Below are 21918 nucleotides of genomic sequence, written 5' to 3'. Positions count from 1 at the left end.
ATCACTTTTTGTCAGGCAATATTACATATAATGACAATTTTACATAAATGAATACATCCAAACACGTTGTACATATTTATTATTTGCAGGAAGAAATAACAGTTACAATTGTGTGTGTATCTTCCAAACAAGAAAGAAGTTTGATCACATCAACATGGGACTAACTGACACACTCCGCTTCGCTGCAGGTCCGCAAGCCACGCCCACCCCCCACAGCCACAGAAGAGGAAATCTGTCCTTTCCCGGGCATGATAAAGTCTTAAATAATGTCAAACACGTAGCGTTACAATAACCAGGAAGATAAAGTGTTTTGTCTCACACCTACTAATCAAGCATTCACATTTTGCCACAACACACATGGGGGAAAGTCCTAATTGGAAATACAGCCATATTAACTCCTAAACTGCCATTTTAACACACACCAAACCATCAGCACGCATCCAATGCTTTCTCGTGCGCACGAGAAACTTTTTATTAAAAAAATAAAATAAAATAAAAATAATAATATATATATTTTTTTAATAAAAAGTTTCTCGTGGCCACGAGAAACTTTCTCGTGGCCAGGAGATACTTTCTCGTGCGCACGAGATACACGTCTAAAAAAAAATAAATTCCCATGTCCCTTTAGGGGCTCCGTAGGAATGTTTATTGCAATCTGAATAATCTTCATAACTTTTGTTTTTTTAAATGATCAAATAATTTGGATGGAAGAATTTAAATAATCTTTAACGAAAACCACATTGCAAAAATATCTTTTATGGCAATTATTTTTTTTATCTTTTCTACTATTCTGAGAGAAACAATATTTGTTTTCAGACAGTAATTATTCTGAACCGTAAATGTTTATAGTTGTAGTTTCCTATGTACTGTATATGTATAAAAGGTTTTAAATAGTTTATGAAATATTTTAAATAATACATTTCTGGTAATAAAATGTTAAATAGTTTCTTGAAATTTTTGTATTTTGTAAATGTCATTCCACTCTTTTAGTCATAATAACACTAAAGAAACCACTTTTTGGTCACACTTGAGGCATTTATTGCACCAACCATCTTAATTTTATATGAACAGCATCGAAGTCAAGTCAACCACTGAGGACATAGAAAAAAAATGTATTTCTAAAATATACAAATTCAAAATATTGATTCATAATTTGTGCTTAAACACTCAACGTTTACCCCTGAAAACACACAAACTACTGTAAAGAGATCATTTATTTTGCACATACTGGTCAATATGGCAGACATTTTGGGAAGACCGATGTTATATTACACAACAAAAAGTGTAAGGCTTAGATAACGTTTTACCTGAAACAGAACAATTAAATAATACCAAAAGAAAAGATTAGTAAGTGAAATATCAAAAGAAAAAAAAGCAAGCATATTCTTCTTCTTGAAACATCTTTACTGGTATAGCCAACAATTAAAAAACAGTTTTTTTAGTACAGTTTATGACAAGTTAGATTTCATTTATTTCATTTTGAAACTCATTGTTGGTCATATCTTTGAAATGTTAAACAAATTAAGTTCATCCCTCCATTTCATGTAGAAAAGGCACCTCTCCAGTAGCATGTTTGATGTAATGCAAATGAAGATGAGACACGTCATCAAAGCCCATGTCGCATTCAAAACACTCCCATTCCCAGTACTTATGATACGACCTGCGTTGCTTTTGCTCCGGTTTTTCGCCGCCATTGTGAACCGGCACAGTTTGCGCTTCTACTACTACTCCTGGATGACAGGCTAGAGATGTGGACAATTTGGGGGGCTTGTGCAAAGGCTCCCCACAATCAGAGTGGTCAGAGTGAGCAAACTCTTCATCTTCACACAGCTCTCTGGCTTTGTCTGGCTTCGTCCCCGGCTCCGTCCCCGGCTCCGTCCCCGTCCCCGTCCCCGGCTCCGTCCCCGTCCCCGTCCCCGGCTCCGTCCCCGTCCCCGGCTCCGTCCCCGGCTCCGTCCCCGGCTCCGTCCCCGGCTCAGCCCCCAGCCCCGTCCCTGTTTCAAGCACTTGATTTGGAATAGACAAATCTCCATTTTTCATTTCCTTTTCATCACTGGCTGCCTTCTTGAGACGTGGTGAATAATGCATACTGATGTGATCGCTGAGCAGGGCTGGCGTGAGATAGCGTTTGGGGCAAACGTTGCACTTGTAATTCCCCATATGGTCTCTTTGCAGGTGTTTATCAAGAAATTCCTCTTGTCTAAACCCTTTGGCACAGGTGAGACACCAAAAGGGCCTGGTTTTATGGAGTTCTTCATGAGTCACCCATGAACTGACAGACTCAAAGTCCTTGTTGCACTGCTCACACCGGTACACGTCGTGTAGCCTGTGGGTTAACAGGTGACCCTGCAAACGAGTTTTCCTGTAGAAGCCCATTCCGCAAATCGGGCAGTCGTACGTATTGGCGGTGTCGCCGTGCAAGCTTTTGATTGAAGAGGACCGCTTCTTATGCAGCTGCAGATGCTTTCGATAAGATAGGAGATACGCATATCCTTTCCCACAAATGTTGCACCTGTGGACCGTCTTCATGGAGTTGGAACTTTCTTGCTGCACTTGACAGTCAGCTTCCATCTCCTGGTCATTCTGCACCTCCCCCACTTTTCTCAAGACCTCCACAGTTGACGGCCTCGGTCTGTACATCTGCGAAAAGTTCAACTTTATCCTGTTGGCTAGAAATAGTGAGAAAATGTATGATTAAAAGACAGAATTTTACAAAGATTCGAGATAGTGCTTAAAGAAAAAAGGTAGGAAAGAGATATTTACGCACATTTAGTTGAAGAAGATATCTCTTTGCTCACAGATGATAGATTTGCATTAGTCAGAAGATTTAGAACTCTGTTAAACTCTAAAGCACATGTCCAGAAACTCAATCTTTAAATCCTCAAGGACTACATGATTTGTTTTGTATCTTATCCAACAATATGAATAGAAATCGATTTATTGCATCTTTTTTTCTTAATCTATTCACCCAATGTGGCTTAAACTAAAACGAACACAATGTATCCTACTAAGCATCCACCATACAATCAACACCGGTTTGTTTGAATTGTTCAGTAAAACAACTGCAGTCCAACAATAACAGTTGACCATCTATTCAAACCAAATATATGACAAAAAGATGGCTTTCTCATTATTAAAAGCGGCCCATGATTACATCTCAGATAAAAATCTGAATGTGATTAAAATAAAACGGCACCATCCCCCATAAAGTGCAGCAGTTGTCTGTAATGCTGTAATACACCTATTTTACTAAAAAAAAATTAAAAAATTATAAATAAAAACAATCTCACATACTGTTAAGGATGAAAAAGTGTGAATTCATTACACAAGCCACTAATTCAGACTACAGCAGATCAATTTATTATATCGTCAGAAACAGCAAGTTAACATATAGTGAGAGGCATCAGTCACCTAAGAAAAAGGCTTCATTAATAGATATTTCTCCAAAATAAGTGCAACTAAGCCATTCTAAATGAATACAAGTGCCACAGTCTTTTTAAGCAATAAATAACTTTTCTACAACATAGAAATAAACCATGACAAAGAAAAAGGTCATGAGCTTAGTAGTCAGTTCATGCAAAAACATTGTACATATTAGTGTTTTGCGACAGGCCTTTTTGACTGGGTTTTATCCAACATTTCTCTGGTAATTTAACCAAAACTAAGATAGCAGTATTTTTTTTCCCTGATCTTCAATAGAGCTTAAAATGATCCAGACGAGCATACATATATTTAATATATATCTATTTTTAGATGCATATGCTTAGCTCAAACGCATTTATTTTTTCCAGTAAATGTTTTCATGACGGGTTTAAAAGGGGACATTGTGTAGGTCATAGAACATTAAGACACTACTAAATCCAGTGTAAAGAAACGCTTCAGATGACAACAACATATTAAGACAAATATGATAACATAAGTTAGGACTAAAAATAACTTTGATCAAAGGACAAACAAACACGAAAAAGCATTAAGGTTTACATGTAATTTACATTTAGTTTATAACTTTTTCTTTTTTATAACACACTCTGGGCGTGTTTAATGTAGTGCTGGTGCAAATCAGTTTTTTGACTAAAAGTAACTCAAGATTCAAGACAAGTAAGGTCGCCCTGAGTCTCCAGAGAAGGCAGGAGCACGGCCATAGTTCGTCCCTCTGTCATCACCAACAGAAGCAAGGTGATGGCCAGTGAGGTCCTGTAATGCACTGACTACCATTAGAGGATTAGCAAAATTACATGCATCGCCTTGACAATGTGAACATGTTCGGTTTGGTAATATGGATGGTGAGAGAAATTAATTATCTGCTGGTTTGAGGGACCTCGAAGTCAAAGCAGCACTGAGGCGCAAGCGAACCTCGTTGGGGAGCCGCAATCGCACCTGATCATGCCAGGTGAGGTGTTGCTGCAGCTGATTCTCAGTCCAGAAGGCATTGCAGCACAAAGCGCAGCAGAAAGGCCGGCTCTTTGCCTTAGTCTTGTGAGTTACTAACTGCCCTTCAGTCTGGAAAGCTTTACCGCATTTCCCGCACTTATAGAGATATTTACCAGTGGGCTCTGATAGGCGGCTGAAGGGAAGCGAGATCTCAGCTAAAGCCTCAGGAGCTTGGACTGCCGTTTTAAACTCTGGACGTAGTTTATGGTCCATGACAGCAGTGCTGCACTGCAGTCCACCATTAACTTTTATGGCAGAACTCAAAGAAGGGGCATCTAATCCAAGGTTTTTCTCGCCAACAACACTGATTGTCACTTTGGATGCTTCAGGGTGAGCATCCACTGTAATCTTAGGTGTGTCTTTTGCACTTTCTGGGTGGGCTTGCAATTTGTGGGCACAAAGACCTCCGGGTGTGGAAAAGCTCACAGAACAGAGGGGACACTGGTGCATTTTTGAAGTCAGCGTAGAGGTGGGTTCACCGTAATCTAAAACCACCTGATTGACTGATTTGCGGGAGGTAACGCCTTCCTGGGCACCTGTATCGTCACTTAATAGTAGCCCTTCTGGACACAATAAGTCACATTGGGTCTCACTTTTGGGGCTATTTACGGGTTGTGTACTCATGTGGTGGTCCTGCAGCCAGTAGTTAGAACATTTCTCTTTAGAGTGACATCTTTTGTGGGAGCCAAGGGCAGAGTTGGACATAAATCGCTTCCCACATTCCATGCAGGGAAATGGAAAGTCTTTCTTTAACTCTTCCTCACTACGCACAGAGGATAATGTCGCATAAGCTTTATTTTTGTAGCCCTGAGCATGAATTCTGTTATGCAAGTTTAAAGCCCCAACAACTGAAAAACTTTTATCACACTTTTTGCACTTGTATTTCAAATTACTGTTTGTTTCTAAGTGGCATGTAGTATTTGGACTTTCAATGTGTAGCTCCTCTGTGTCTATTTCTTTCTTTATAACAGTGGTATGCGGTAACCCTACCGAGCTTTCTTCAATAATATCATTTAGTCTTTTGGTCTTATAATTTGATGTTTGGCATTCTTTTTTAATGCAAATCTTTTGGTGAGCTCTCAAAGAGGCCTTGGTTTTGAAATAGGTCAGGCACAGGACACACTGGAAGACCTCCTGAGAGGATCTAGGTGGTGAAGGTGAATGCCCACTCTCATAACCGTGGTACTTCATATGAAACTTAAGGGCTTTGGCCCGGGAGAACAGCTTACCGCATTCGGTGCAGCTGTACGTATTCTTTTGCAGCTGCTCTACCTGGTGCTGAAAAGACTTAGTAGGTGGTGGTAGGTGTTCGTTATGCACAACCTGGTGCCTGAGGAGGCTGGATAACAGACGGAACGATCTGTTGCAGATGTCACATTTGTGGTTTCCATTTTCATGTATGCGCATGTGCAACGTCATAATGCCCTTGTGACGGAACTTTCTACCACAAACGGGACATGTAACTTTATTGCTGGTGCGAGAACGCCCACGGTGCATTGGCTGTGCAATCCCTGTCCTTAGCCTCACATCGACACATTGACTTGGATTTTGCTTGTGATGAGAGTATGCTCCTAAAGACCAAAAACCCTTCTCGCACTGCTCGCAATGGTATATTTTAGGGCCGAGAAGTGTTTTCTTTGGATTGTACACTTTTGTAACTGAAATGTTCTCTTTTCTACGTGCAGAGTGGTTCATTGTGTGGCTTACCAAACTAGCTTTCTGTGAGCTAGATGTCACACAATCTTGGCATAACCATTGTTTTCTATTGGGCTGATCAACGATATAAGCAGACGAACGTACAACGTATACACCGCAGTTGTCACATGTCATACACTGTAATTGCTCTACCTGGCTTAATTCCTGCTTCCTTTCTATTGTAGTATCACCTGCTGCGTAACTACTAGCTTCATTGTCACATGTGTAAACTTCCACGGACTGACCTTTCTTTCGTCTCCTCTCATGAACGTTGTGCCACATTAAGTGAGCCCGCAGAGACGACTCACTAGTAAACCACCGGTAACAATCTGGACAATCAATTCTTTCTGCCGCCGCTGTGTTTTCGGCTTCTGTCGTTGGGCGTTGTTCCTTGCCAGACTCGAGATCAACCTGTACAATTTTCAAGCCCAGCTCTGGTGGATTGGGAGCAGGGACTGTTTCGGCAAAGTCTTTAGCCTGTTGATCAGCTTCGCTGTCCAGCTCAAAATGAGAGTCTTGAACGGTCTCCTCCTCCGATTCACTGGCACTGATCACCAGGACGTTGAAATCCCCAGGTTCATAACTCTCCATATCTTCTTCATTAGCAAGTGGGTCATCATCACTCTTAAGCCGGAGAACATTCTGTGCGTCTGCTTGATATCTCAATATAGGTTCACCATGCAAAGTAATCTGCTGTTGTACCAGAGGTTTTTGCATATCAGCCAATCCCTCGGTTTCTTTAAAATCCTTTGTGTGTTGAAGCTGATGAGAGTGAAATGCTGACGGTCTAGAAAACTTGAGGCCACAGTCTTTACATTCAAGCGCCCTTTTCTGCACCTGGCCCACTTGGTGGAGAAATGACTTTGCCGGGGCCTCGCTGTGCACCGTGCGGAGGTGTCTTAAGTAGAAGGTTTGAGTCATAAACACTTTTCCACAGGTCTCACATGGAAATCGGTTTGCAGAGCCTTCTGCTCGGTTTTCATGCCATTTCTCATGGTTGAACCAAGCAAGATGGCCATGGAAAATTTTCTTGCAGTCCTTACAGTTATACACATTTTTCTTCTGCTTTACTTTAATTTCTATTTTAGAGCACTGGAGGGAGCGGCTGAATCGCTGGTGTGTTTTCAAGCCATTTAAAGAAGAAAAAGCTTTACCGCAAGTGCAACTGATAAGCTTCTCGGGAATAGCACAAGTCTGGTTTTCAACAGGCTTGGCTTCAGCTGCTGTCTCAACAGGAGGAATAAATTCCTCTGAAGTCCTGTTTCGGGATTTGATTAATTTTCCTTCATGACAACGTCGGTGGGCATCAAGGGCAGACTGACGAGAATAACTCCGACCGCAAGATTCACACTGAAAGGACTTTTTCTTCAACTGTTCCAAGTCTTTAAATAGAGATTTTGATGCCTGAATGTGGGAGCGCTGATGATTGAGATAGTGTCCGAACATAAAATAGCTCTTGCCACATTCCTCGCATTGAAAGGTGGGCTTCGCCGCCCCTGAAATCGGCTGAGTGTCAAGGTGTTGACTGCGGTGGTTCTCCATGTGTAAGTGGAATTCACTCAAATCACCAAATGACTTTGAGCAGAAATTACAGTAACTTGCACTTTCTCCATCTTTGTCTGCATCATCCAAATCTTCCACTGGCTCTAAATACATTAGGCAGCTTCCGTCAGGGTGCTGATTGCGATGCTCCAAGTAGCCTGCTTCTTCTCTGAAGGCCTCGCCACAATCTTGGCAACAAATTTCAGGCCCTAAAAATAGAGCAAATACAACAATTTAAAACAATTTTAGATGTCAAGTCAAGAGATTTTTTTTTACAAATAACAGTGGGACTCACACCAATATAAAGCATTCTAAACTACAAGGCTAAGTGCTTCTTTTTGTGTTATGATCTAAACGAAGTCAAATATTATTTTTATCAGCCCATTAACAGTGGTGCTCTTTCAGCAAAGGAAATCCAATCTAAAGGCCAATTGCACTACACTTTGGGGGAATTTTGCCCATCATTCATATGTTTTTTTTAATGCATTCTAATTCGTAATTATGGCATTTACAAGGTTGCTAACAATGCAGCTAATGGGAGTAATCTATTGTGTCCATAAACCCCTAAAAACCGACAGAAGATGTGAACATCCCATCAGTCGGCATCACACAGAGGAGAGACATTGTGCGGTACGTGATTGTTTCATGTTTGTAGTTTGTATTTCTCGTTTAGCAATTAGCAATCGTGCTACTTGCAGGATCTGCTTATCACACATTATCTAAAACATGTAGCTCCTCCTCATTTTTAGGCTAAAAAAGATAAGTTAAACATATAATCATTTGTCCCAAAGTAGCCATTGTTGTGTCTCATTAAGTTTGCCATGATTAGTAGAAGTTATTAAAGGAAATATCGAAGGTTTTGATGCGTGTGAAATTAATGTGCCGCAGTGTACTTAAAAGTAACAAAATACATAAATATTACATGTTATTATGAATGTGCCTGTTACTACATTACATATATATTTACACCATGTAAATAAAACAGAGGTTTTTGGATATTTTCAAGAGCGCTTTATAGGCAGAATATAGCGAATCACATCTCCATTGTTAGCTGACTTCTGCTAGCTTTTATTTATGAGTTAAAATGCACGAAAAACAGAAAAACGTGTGCTTGTGACTGTGAATGATAGGCAAAATTAAAAAAAAAAAAGAGCAATTCCCCTTTAATCAGTTTTCCCCTCACATGTCCACCAAAATGAGTACTGTCCTCACATTTCAGACACTATTTTAGCACTGTATAAATCTTCTCAAAATACAATATTACTATACAATTGAAACTTGGATTTTGGACTCTTTTCCACATGCAAAAACCGACTATTGTTTTGAAATAGTGAGCTTTTGGAAAACTCCAGCCAGACTGGATTGTGGTAAAAAAAAAATGTGTTTGTGACCTGAGAAATGTGCGACATTATTTCCTACTTTTGAACCTTATTTAACAACACAACATGAAGCTTTATAACACGCACAGGCAAATTAAAAGTCAACATTTTTCTTAAGCTCTGTAAGTGCATGCTGATTTTAAAGATAATGCACACATCATTGTTCATCTAATATGTGACTATAGGGCTGGGTGATAAGGTTGAAAACTGTATCAAATCAAGTATTTTAAATTGGTCGATATCCACAATTATTGATATTATTAATGACCTATTGAAAATAAGTACCAGGAGGAAAATATATTAAATGTAAACATTTTTATTTAAAATGTAACCCTACTCTGATTATAATCCCATCGGCTATTAAAGCAGAAAGGAAAGGAAATATCAACACAATCATGGAAAATTATTAATATAAACAACATTCTTAAATCACAATGAACACTGAACAATAAACTCTTAAAATTAAGGTGCAAAAAAAAGGATTATGTAAGAAAGTGTAACAAAATAGTGCAAAGTTTAAAAATGTAAACAGAGAATCCTGAGGAGAACCATTTACTGCAGGTTTAGTGCGAGGAAGTTAGGGCTGTGCTCTAAAGGGTGAGCGCGGCTAAAGTGGTGTGTTATTACTAGGGATGATGTTCGAAACCAGTTCTCCAGATTGTTCGATAAGAAAAGAACCGATTCCAAAGATTCAAATCCCTTTTTGAGAAACTGTTTCCGTTATCGAAGCCACTATAGTAAAGAAAAAGATTTGGTTCTTTATTCGAATCCCTGGGAACGAATCCCTTGTCACAGGAAATGTCCTGTGGCACGTCACAGGAAATGACGTAGCTCAGTCATTCGACGGCAGATACAGAAGCAGCAACAACAATGGACCGGAAAAAACGCTCTAAGGCACGGCTTCACTTTACTAAGAAATTTGACGAGGAAACGGCTATCTGCAATTTTTGCCAGGCTTCGCTTTCTTGTATGGGGAGCAGTACAACAAACATGTTGAAACATGTTCAGGCCGTACATAACCTGAAGGTTAGGGAAACGTGTCGTGGAGAAGCAGCGACAAAGATGACGAAGCACGCCCCTCTTTCTCTGCTTCAACCTGCTGCCAGTGATAGTGCCGATGAGTGAATAACGTTAACTGTTGCCGGTTAATTTCCATATCTGCTCACTTGTAGCCTTTCGGCTAAAATAGCGTTACCTCTTATGTCAACCAGGACTGCAGTAATGTTAGCTAGACTAACGTTACCTAAGCATAGTCAGTGGCTAACGGTAACGTTAGCCTTTTGGTATGTGTCTGATAACGTTAATGGTATCTTGTAGCCTACACCACTCCAGAATTTGCAGGTCTGTCTAATAAACTACTGCTTGCAAGATGTGAATTAAGATAATGTTAACGTTATCCTATTTCAGATGATGACATTCATGACAGCCAGAGTGACCAGGGCAGTGTTTGCACTGTAGCACAGAGCGTTAACCCATTTACCAAGGCGAGGTATAACGCAGAGCGCAGCAAGATGAGTGAGGAGGAGAGGAACAACATTACTCGCAAGCTAATGAAAATGACGGTGAAAAATCTCCTCCCCTTCAACTTGGTGAACACAGACGAATACAAGTACCGGTAGGTTAATAATTGTATTTTGCTGACATGTAATGGAGCAAAAAGTAAACAACACCATTACTCTGAGATTTGTTTCAAATGTAAAGTGCTGCACAATACAAATTAATGCAGGATTTTCCCTGCATGTATTTTTCTTAGGTGGCCCACTTAAAGGGGCACTAACAGTCAATATTTATTTATTTTATAAAACTTTTTTTTTTTGGGTAACAACAGTCAATATTTTATATATTTATTTTATTTTTTTCTTAAAAAATAAAAGTCAGCTTTTGTTAAACCAAGTATTATGTGTTTTTTCCATATACAACAACCGATCTGGATTCGATAAGAGAATCGATAAGGAATCGGTTCGATAATGGCATTGAAATCGATAATTTCTTAACAAACATCATCCCTAGTTATTACTGTTCCTGCGGGGGACAAGGCCTCGCATAATGTACAGACCACATTGGTTTGACTATGGTTCGTTTTAACAAATTAAAAAAACTGCCATACCGTCGAGGTGACTTTTCCTGTTTTAGCCACAATTTATTTGCTATCTCCAGCACTCATTTTTGGTTTCTCTTCTCACTCCATGCAAAGAAACAACCGCAGGACAACAAGATGGCGCAATAAAACTTGATAGTTGATATGGTTACCTGATTGGCTGTTAGTTTGTCACTCCCACTGATCAGTGATCACAGCGAGGGCCTTCGTTCATGCAACCAACCTTGCTTAAATGGTTAACTTCGGGTTTCTTCCGACAAATATATATATTAAACATTTTATCAAAGGCATTTTTATTTATATTAATTACGTGTCTCTTGCGATATACAGTATACTGATATTGTTTTATCGCCCAACCCTATGTGACGATATTAATGAACAGAGGCGTTATTATGATGGCACCAACTGGGGTTGCTTTTTCAGGCTTCTGACTGGACAAAAGGGACACAAGCCTGTGAATGTGTTTTTATGTGAAGGAAGGTGTAGGAGTTGTTTTTCCTTTACTTTTTTAAATGTGTGCCATACCTCATATCTTTAAGAGTAGTAGCAGATAGAGTTGTACAGCAGTAGAGATTTGCTATCCACTGAAAATGAGCCAACAGAAAGAAGCAAGGTAATTGTGTCTTGCCTACAATCAAGCACGGTGGTGCCAGCGTTATCATCCAATGCTACCCGAGTACTGTTGGCACTAGGGAGATGCGCTTCATCGAAGGGAAGCATTAATTCCAACCTGTATTGTGGCATTCTACAGAACAGCAGACCGACTACGCTCACATATACTTTGAAGTTGCATTTATGTAGTATTGTCCCTTAAGAAGATGTACAGGAATTGAAATGGTTGGTGAAACATAAAGGGTGTACTCTAGGGATGTAACGGTAAACGGTATAATGATAAACCACGGTAAAAGTCCAGACGGTAAGTAAAACTGTTAAAATTTAAATTATCGAAAAATCGTCAATTATAAATGCAATTTTGGAAACATTGCTCATTTCCTGGAAACGGTGTCGCAGCAGCGCTGGTGCATGCGCACCAGTGCCGTCTGGTTTGAGAAAACATGGCAGAAAGCAACTACACAGATCTTGAGATTTTATCTCAGAGCAAACGGAGTTGATCCCTTTGTTTCACTTCATTTCACTTCCGTAGAGTCTCAGCGTGTGCTTAAGAGAGCACTGTTGTTAATAGATGGTGACATATGTGGACAATATTGGAGACTAGGACCGTAAATCTTTGGGCACCACACGATTCGATTTGATTCTTGGGGGTAACGATATAATACAGAATCGATTCTCAATTCAAAACGATTCACAATCAATACTTTTTTTAATTACATTGGGTGCCAGTTCTATGACCAACTACATTCCTCCATGAAATAGATAAACAGCTCTTATAAATGTATATATTACTTAAAAGAAAACTGTTTTTTAAAAATAAAATTTCACCCAAACATTTACTAAAGTGGCTGGACAGGACAGATTTTGGAAAAACAATAATATATATTATACGTATATTTAATTTATTTTTGAATTGAGTTTTGATTTTTTTTTAAATCGATTAAAAATCGTTACACATAAGAATCACTCAAAAATCTGAGAAAGACACATTTGTCCCACACAAAAAGTATACTGTGGAAAAGAAAAATATTTGATGTTGCTTTATTTTGGAAATGCAGCACATCGTCCTTCACTCAGCTGCTGTGACTGAGAGTTAAAGGCCTACTGAAAGCCACTACTACCGACCACGCAGTCTGATAGTTTATATATCAATGATGGAATCTTAACATTGCAACACATGCCAATACGGCCGGGTTAACTTATAAAGTGACATTTTAAATCTCCCGGGAAATATCCGGCTGAAACGTCGCGGTATGATGACGTATGCGCGTGACGAAGTCAGAGTAACGGAAGTTATGGTACCCGTAGAATCCTATACAAAAAGCTCTGTTTTCATTTCATAATTCCACAGTATTCTGGACATCTTTTGCAATTTTTTTAATGAACAATGAAGGCTGCAAAGAAGACAGTTGTAGGTGGGACCAGTGTATTAGCAGCGGACTACAGCAACACAACCAGGAGGACTTTGTTGGAGCGCTAGCCGCGCTAGCCGCCGACCTCACCTTGACTTCCTAAGTCTCCGGGCCGCCAAACGCATCGGGTGAAGTCCTTCGTCCTTCTGCCGATCGCTGGAACGCAGGTGAGCACGGGTGTTGATGAGCAAATGAGGGCTGGCTGGCGTAGGTGGAGAGCTAATGTTTTTAGCATAGCTCTGTGCAGTCCGGTTGCTAAGTTACCTTCAATGGCGTCGTTAGCACAGCATTGTTAACCTTCGCCAGCCTGGAAAGCATTAACCGTGTATTTACATGTCCACGGTTTAATAGTATTGTTGATTTTCTATCTATCCTTCCAGTCAGGGGTTTATTTCTTTTGTTTCTATATGCAGTTAAAGCAAGATGCTATCACGTTAGCTCGTAGCTAAAGCATTTCGCCGATGTATTGTCTTGGAGATAAAAGGCACTAAATGTCCATTTCGCGTTCTCGACTCTCATTTTCAAGAGGATATAGTATCCGAGGTGGTTTAAAATACAAATCTGTGATCTACAATAGAAAAAGGAGAGTGTGGAATCCAATGAGCCAGCTTGTACCTAAGTTACGGTCAGAGCGAAAAAAGATACGTCCATCACTGCCTCTCAAGTCATTCACTGTAACGTTCCTCATCTACGAATCTTTCATCCTCGCTCAAATTAATGGGGTAATCATCACTTTCTCGGTCCGAATCTCTCTCGCTCCATTGTAAACAACGGGGAATTGTGAGGAATCCTAGCTCCTGTGACGTCACGCTACTTCCGGTACAGGCAAGGCTTTTTTTAATCAGCGAGCAAAAGTTGCGAACTTTATCGTTGATTTTCTCTACTAAATCCTTTCAGCAAAAATATGGCAATATCGCGAAATGATCAAGTATGACACATAGAATGGATCTGCTATTCCCGTTTAAATTTAAAAAAATCATTTCAGTAGGCCTTTAATGACGTGTTGAAACATGCAGCAGGCGATGTGTAAGGGAACCTTGCCACAACTTGTTTATAAAGTCTTGCTGTTTGTTTACTGGGATAGTCACTCGTCCTTTATTTAATCGCTAACTTTGTCAGTTTTTCAATAACCTCACCGCTAGCTAAAATGTTTTGTCATCTCATTCAATTGAACGCAGGTTATGAAGTGTGAACACACTGAGTTGTCAGTGTGGCACGAAGATTGCGTATTAGTGTATTGTGAGAGGTATAACTCCTGATTATTTTTGGGGGGCAAGCTGTTGCACTGGACAACATTATGGTGTTGGAGAGGAACAAAGCGTGTTTATTTGACTTTATCTTTATTGGCCAAAAAGTAAACCATGTTTTTGTTTTTTTTACATTATTTGTGTTTTTGTTCATGTTAAAAAGGTATTTCTTCAAAAAACATTTCCATGACATGGCGCTTTGCTGATGTTTTAGGGTGTAGTTTACTCTGAAAATTCCGCTGTTAATTCCTATATGACATTTTTCTGCTCAAACTCTTGATGGATCTATCCCGATACAGCATGTACATGTGCATACATTTAGACTTAAAAGTACATGCAAATGTACACAAAATGTACATAACTTTAAAAAAACACCTCTATCAAAATGTAAAAATAGAGATAAAGGCATCATTTAAAAGAGCATTGTTATTAGACATTACAAATTACATGATGGTGTCACTTTTACACCCCACCCCAACATTGTTTTACCTACCATAACGAATAGTCATGATTTCAATATTGATCAAAATAATTGTGATTATTATTTTTGCTATAATCGTGTAGCCCCTATGTGTAGGACTACATCTCATACATTAACACTATTTTTATCTATATGGACAAAAAGTGCAGTTACATCTTATGGCCATCAGGTGTCATCTTGCAAAATTCTTATATTTGTTTTTATTTGATTATCTCTTATGTCCATTAGGTGCCATCCTGCACAATTTTCACATGTATTTTTATTTATTTATGTTATTTGGTTTTCTGCCATATTACTTTGTTTATAATGCTTGTGTTGCTTTTATATGCACATAAAATTTTTATTTGAGTTCCGTGAAACAGTCTAAAATGTTTTTTTCTTCTACAAAGGAAAACATTTTGAATGTGTTGGGTTTTTTAAAATAAAACTTGGTTAAAAGATTTTAGAATAAGTATTTCCTGAAAATTTGGAGCATATAACTGCAATAAGAAATCTTCATACCGTGACATCTCTAGTGTACTTACTATTGTCAGATACGGTGTTGTGAGGGCAATATATGTGTTTTTTTGGGGGGATGTCCAATAATATCGGCCAATTGTATAGTATTATGTTTTCAGTCTTGAGATCCTTTTTACATTTCTATGCCAACAATGTGTATACTGCCAGACGTTACTGTTAAATAATGCTAGCAGTAATTTATTTATGGACTTTAAAGACCGTTGGAACCGTTTGGCTAACCCGTACAAGGCGGCTTTTCCATTGCCCTGGCCAATATTCGCTCCATGGACAAGAAAATAGACCATGTACACCATTCTGAGATCTACCCAAAGGACTTGGCTAATATGCTGCTTTTAAGCATAACAATTTATATTTATTGATGCATATAAATGGGTCATACTTGTATAGCGCTTTTCTACCTTCAAGGTACTCAAAGCGCTTTGACACTATTTCCACATTCACCCATTCACACACACATTCACACACTGATGGCAGGAGCTGCTATGCAAGGCGCTAACCACGACCCATCAGGAGCAAGGGTGTAGTGTCTTGCTCAAGGACACAACGGACGTGACGAGGTTGGTAGAAGGTGGGGAACGAACCAGGAACCCTCAGGTTGCTGGCACGGCCCCTCTCCCAACGCCGCCCCCAATTATTTATTGATGCATATAACGGCAAATACTTTGTTTTTTCCTTTTGAATAAAATACTTTTACCCTGTTTTCTGGACTATAAGTCGATACTTTTTCCCATGCTTTGAACCCTGCGGCTTATACAAAAGGTACAGATAATCTATGGTTTTTTTCTGCTTATGACCATAATGTTTTGTATACTACAAAATTGCATAGTAGTAACACTGACGCAGAGACTGAAAAAGAGTAATTGTTTGTGCTATAGCGCCATTTTTTAGATGAGTTCGCTCACTGCAGGTTGAAAGTCCACAGTATTTATTTTTGTTTTTTGCCTTAGAACCAGGAGTCCATCTGCTAGTCGTCAATAACGGTTCTACTTGTATGGTTTCTTTGTTCATAACTCAAAGCAGTGTTTGTAAGTTTGACAATACAACTAAAACCATTTATACTTACTAAACCGTAACATGTTTGATAGTAGTGTTTTTATGCATATTTGTATGAGCTATCGTAATGTAAGGCTGCAGCTAACGATTATTTTTCTATCGATTAATCTATAGATTATTTTTTCGATTAATCTATAGATTTTTTTTTTCGATTAATCTATAAATTATTTTTCCTTTTACCGATTATTTTTTTATTCAAAATGAAGAGGAAAAAATAAATGTAGGCCCGTTTTTTCAAAAGGCATGGCTTTTATTTACAAAAAAAAAGAAGTATGGCCACTCAGTCAACATTGACAACAACATGACTAAATATTCTGTAACAATGTAAACATTTAAAACTTTTAACATTTAACAAAATTAAAAGTAGCTTATTTGCTTTTTAATGTGCAAATATACAAGTCAACATCCAGTGCAAATCTTAATATTCTGCAATAGTATAAGCATTTCAAAAGTAAAAGTATTGCTTATTTTGCTTCAAAATGTGCAAAAATAAAGATAAACATCCAATACAAAAAAGTGCAAAACGAAATATTCTGTAACAACAGTGTAAACATTTCAACAAAAGTGAAAGTATTGCTTATTTGCTAAAATGTGCAAAAATAAAGATAAACATCCAATACAAAAAAGTGCCAATCTAAATATTCTGGAGCACTGTAAACATTAAGTATTGCTTTTAAAATGTGCAAAATAAACATCCAGTCCAACACAGTACACAATAACCAATTCTACTGATTCCAGTGAGTGACTAACAGTTGTAATGAAGAAAGGTTAGCATGTCTACATGCTCTGCTTCTTTTCTTGTTTACAATATTTCCAGCAGCTAAAAATAGGCGCTCATAAGGGGTCGATGTGGCTGGAACTGAGAGCTAATTAGCCTTCACCTCAAGCCAGGACTGCGAGCGAGCTGAGCTGCAGTTTATATTTCTAGAAGGTCAACGGGCTCATAGTGATGTTACTAGTAGTTGACTGGGAGGTGTTTATTATCATTTGGGGAGAGTCCGCTGCCTGATGCTCACCTGCTAAACACCTATCTGCTCGACGCTGAAGCGCTGACTACATGCGCTCTGAATACGCACTGCTGATTGGCTGATAATGCTTCGTGTGTACCAATCAGATGGTTGTGTGGGTGGGACAATGCTGCGTGTGTACCAATCAGATGGTTGTGTGGGTGGGACAATGCTGCGTGCTGAGACAGAGGCAGAGGAGCGAAGCAGCTTGTTAAGACTTTAGCAGCTAAAGTTAGCTTTAGCTTAGAAACTCGTTCGGCACACCCCCGTACCGAACCGAAAGCCCCGTACCGAAACGGTTCAATACAAAACACGTACCGTTACACCCCTAGCAGATACAAATGACACATTCATGTTTGCTCGCGCGGACGATTGACTAGTTGATGGTTTTCTTTTCAAATGTTCGTTCATAGCCGTTGTGCTGCTATGATAGGCCATTTCCGCTCGACACAGTGTGCATACAACAACATTATTAGGCCGTTTATTGAAATACTCCCACACTTTTGACCACTTTTGGCATGCTTTTCCCCCCTCGCTCGCACTGCTCGCATCGTCTGCTTTGATCGTCTGCTTTGTGCTTCGCCATGACGGTAGTGTGACGTAAATATGCGACGCGTCGACGCACTAAAACGGCGTCGACGTATTTACGTAACCGATGACGTCGACTATGTCGACGCTTCGTTTCAGCCTTATCGTAATGTAATCAATCTAGCAAAGTTAGCATTAGCTAATATGCTAATACGTTTTACAAGTGTCTGTGTTAGTATTATTAACTTAAAATGGCACTCTTTTTGTATTGTTTCAGTTTCACAAATTCCTCAGTAAAGTCACCAAAACATCATAGAATAGATATTGAGTGTGTTTAGCTGATTGGAGAGCTAGCTTCCACAGCTAGTAGGTCCATGACAATGACTTTTCTGTTTTGCTTTATCTGCCATTTTACTGTCGTGATACAGGCTCCATTTGAAAACAATTAAGCTATGTAAATAAACATTTACAAAATATTTGTGTAAATATCTAATTTTAAAACATATAAATCTGCAGTTTATAGTTCAGTGCGGCTAATATATGGAAAATATGATTTTCTCCTCAAATTTAGTGTGTGCGGCTTATATACTATTGTCTGGAAAATATGTGAAAAACTGCTTCATGGAAAACTTAATTTTGATGCTCAACATGTAACGGAGTCCGACTCGTGTGGCTGTACATAGCTATGTTGAATTGACACAAACATGTTTAAATATAATCAGACAAGATTGTTTTATTTCTCCTAAAAACAAAAGAGCTACAATGTTTGTTCTTATTGGACACTTATTGGCAACTCTAACATTTTTTTCATTTCATTTCATTTTTATTTATCTCCTTCATTGATGTGCATCTTTGATCGATAGACAATTATACCACAATAATTCAATTTTACATTTCACACCAATGCCTGAGAAGGAGCAGGATGCAGAAAAATCTTATATTTTCCTGCCCCCTTCAACATAATACGTAGTCTTACTTAATAATATCATATAAACCAACAATTACATCCAAATATAACGAAAACAAAGAAAAAAAGTGCAAAACTTCATGAAGTACAAACCGAACAAAAAAAATGAAAGTATGATTTCTCTTAGGTAAGCATATTAGGTGATGACGTCATATAACCACGCCCCCTACCGCCATAACTGAAGTGCACTTCTATTGGAATCACTTTATATTACCTTACACTTATTGATGTCTACGTATTATAATAATGCCTTTGTTACACTTTTAAAACATGGTTTTACTTTTATTGTAATTGTGCCACAGAGAGAGAGGATCTTAATGTTTATGTTCTTTGGTTAAGTGACAAAGACTAGTACAGGGGTAGGGAACCTATGGCTCTCGAGCCAGATGTGGCTCTTTTGATGACTGCATCTAGCTCTCAGATAAATCTTAGTTGACATTCAATCAATCAATCAATCAATGTTTACTTATGTAGCCCGAAATCACGAGTGTCTCAAAGGGCTGCACAAGCCACAACGACATCCTCGGCTCTGATCCCAAATCAGGGCAAGGAAAAACTCAACCCAATGGGATAACAATGAGAAACCTTGGAGGGGACCGCAGACACCCCACACCCCTGGGCGACCGGTGCAATGGACGTCCAGTGGATCTAGCATACTATTGTGAGAGTCCAGTCCATAGTGGATCTAACATAATAGTGACATTGGTAATCACAGTGTTAAAATTAACGTCCAAAATATATAAAATTCTCATGTATTTCAATGCATCCATCCATTTCCTACCGCACCTGTTCAAGAAGTCGTATTAATGGTAGGAAGTATTTTATTTAGTATTGGTTAGCTTCAGAATAACAATGTTATTAAAAAGAATAAGAGACTTATTATACTCTAAAAAATATTGGTCTTACTTTAAAAATGCACGCATTTAGTTGTATTCAGTGTTAAAAAATATTATACGGCTCTCACGGAAATACATTTTAAAATATTTGGCTTTCATGGCTCTCTAGGCCAAAAAGGTTCCCGACCCCTGGACTAGTAGGTCTAATTGTTTTACATTTTGCAGTCTTAATGGAAAGTTTAAAAAGACTCCAACGTGAACACATATTACCTCATGGCAAATTAGACAATAGTCATCTACCCCCAACGCCACACATAAAGTGCAGTTTAATGGGGAACACTGATAGAGAGCAAATTTGTATGAGCTGATAATTTTGTACCTTAAAAACAACAATTCCAAAGTGTGCGATGCTCGAACATGGTTTCAAATACTCTTGATTGCTCAACTTTTCTCGCTAATATACAATACGACTCATTACTTCAACTTGCCAAGTTTTAACTGGATACATTTCAAAATTAAAGTAACGGATTCATTTAACGACATTACAATAATGTTTATCACTATTCACTTACAGAAATATTCAATGGCGTGGTTTCATTTAAGACTAGCAGGATATCTTGTTGGTAACGTGGATGATGGTTAAACGGTGTTGATCAAAGTGTTAACATGGAGAATATTTACCATCTGCGGTACCCTCGGCCGCTGTCGCACTGCTGTTTGATGGCGTGGCAACATCCATAGCGATGTTTGATGGCGTGGCAACATCCATAGCGATGGACTGCTCCTCTGCCCCGGCGTCTTCAAGCACCTCCGCCGCAGCTGCGTCCATCTTGGCGTGGCTATGTTAGGTTAGCTTAACTGTGGCTAACGTTGGTTAGCTGAGTGACGCGTTTTTTAGTCGTGTAAAAGAGGGGAAATACAAAATGGACACCGAGAAAAAAAAAGGGCTTCGATGGCTTTAAAGTCAATATTTAAATTTATATAACGGATGGATGGTTGGGATATTTACCCAAAAACGAAGAAAAAAACAGTTAAGTAACGATTAGCCAGCTCGTGCATATTGGGTTCTGTCACGCCAATTTTCTTCCCATTACAAAAACCTTCCTAACCCCCATTTACTTCCGGGGTCATTTCCGCTTACGTCAGTTCCTCTTACGTCATTGACAGCGATCAATAGCACTTCCTTTGACTCTTTTTTTTATAATACAGCGTTAACAAAACGTCTGTATTAATCGGACAAGTATTAATCTGACAAATTAACTTGAGGATATTCCTGACTGCACATTTGACTCGTGGACATATGCGGAAATGAATAACAGTGTACAATAAGTTAATTCATTATCAATCAACATTATCAAACTTTATTAAAACTAAATTTATTCGTTAAATTCAGTTTTTTTTAGTTCTCTGTGTAAGTGAACTAAATTAAAATGACATTTATGTGCACATATGTACCTCAGTGAAGTCAGATGACCCGTGGTCAGACAAACTACAATATTTAGAATAAGAACATAAAAATAAAGAAAAACCTAGGGTATTTCTTCAAGACTTTTAAGATGAGGCAAAAAACTGCAATGTAAAAATAAGTTAATTCATTATCAAACTTTATTAAAACTAAATGTATTCGTTAAATTCAGTTTTTTTTAGTTCTCTGTGTAAGTGAACTAAATTAAAATGACATTTATGTGCACATATGTACCTCAGTGAAGTCAGATGACCCGTGGTCAGACAAACGACAATATTTAGAATAAGAACATAAAAATAAAGAAAAACCTTGGGTATTTCTTCAAGACTTTAAAATGAGTCAAAAAACTGCAATGTAAAATGATTTTTTATTGTTTACAAATGTTTTGTTCCAAACATTGCGCGAGCTGCACCTAAAGAATGGGGAACACAGATAAAGGACAAAGCGTCAATTATAATCACAAGTGGTGGTCACCTCAGAAGTAGACATGTTGTAGTGAAAAGCTCTTAAACCACATCAAGGTACAAACCAATAAAGGTTATTAGATGATTATTTTTGAACCAGTTATTTTTACCCCCAGCTTACATATTTCTCCAATCATTTTTTTATGGAGCAACATAGGTATGATACAATTTATTCACTTTTG

The 21918-nt window shown here is 38.5% G+C and overlaps 1 protein-coding gene across 1 annotated transcript; it reads right to left on the bottom strand.

The window, feature by feature from the left end:
* Window positions 1-1527: 1527 nt before the first annotated feature.
* si:ch211-261d7.6 (zinc finger protein 595) lies at window positions 1528-20939 on the bottom strand. The gene is made up of 3 exons (XM_062062236.1): window positions 20489-20939; window positions 6372-7877; window positions 1528-2669 (listed from the first exon to the last, which is right to left on the bottom strand). The coding sequence occupies exons 1-3, from the start codon at window positions 20634-20636 to the stop codon at window positions 1528-1530; spliced, it is 2796 nt and encodes a 931-aa protein (XP_061918220.1). The 5' UTR covers window positions 20637-20939.
* Between the last annotated feature and the right edge of the window lie 979 nt (window positions 20940-21918).

Source organism: Entelurus aequoreus, linkage group LG11, assembly GCF_033978785.1.
Source record: "Entelurus aequoreus isolate RoL-2023_Sb linkage group LG11, RoL_Eaeq_v1.1, whole genome shotgun sequence".
NCBI lineage: Eukaryota > Metazoa > Chordata > Actinopteri > Syngnathiformes > Syngnathidae > Entelurus > Entelurus aequoreus.
The sequence above is the reverse complement of the archived record's forward strand: the minus strand, read 5'-3'. Positions and strand labels throughout refer to the sequence as shown.

What these genes read in the sequence shown, in the direction of transcription:
- si:ch211-261d7.6 (XM_062062236.1), bottom strand. Translation starts at nt 20,636, where the DNA reads ATGGACGCAGCTGCGGCGGAGGTGCTTGAAGACGCCGGGGCAGAGGAG. An exon ending in GGCCGAGGGTACCGCAGATG is followed by an intron (nt 7,878 to 20,488) that starts GTAAATATTCTC and finishes CTCTATTTTTAG; the next exon opens with GGCCTGAAATTTGTTGCCAA. An exon ending in TGAGAGGAGACGAAAGAAAG is followed by an intron (nt 2,670 to 6,371) that starts GTCAGTCCGTGG and finishes CACTATTTCTAG; the next exon opens with CCAACAGGATAAAGTTGAAC.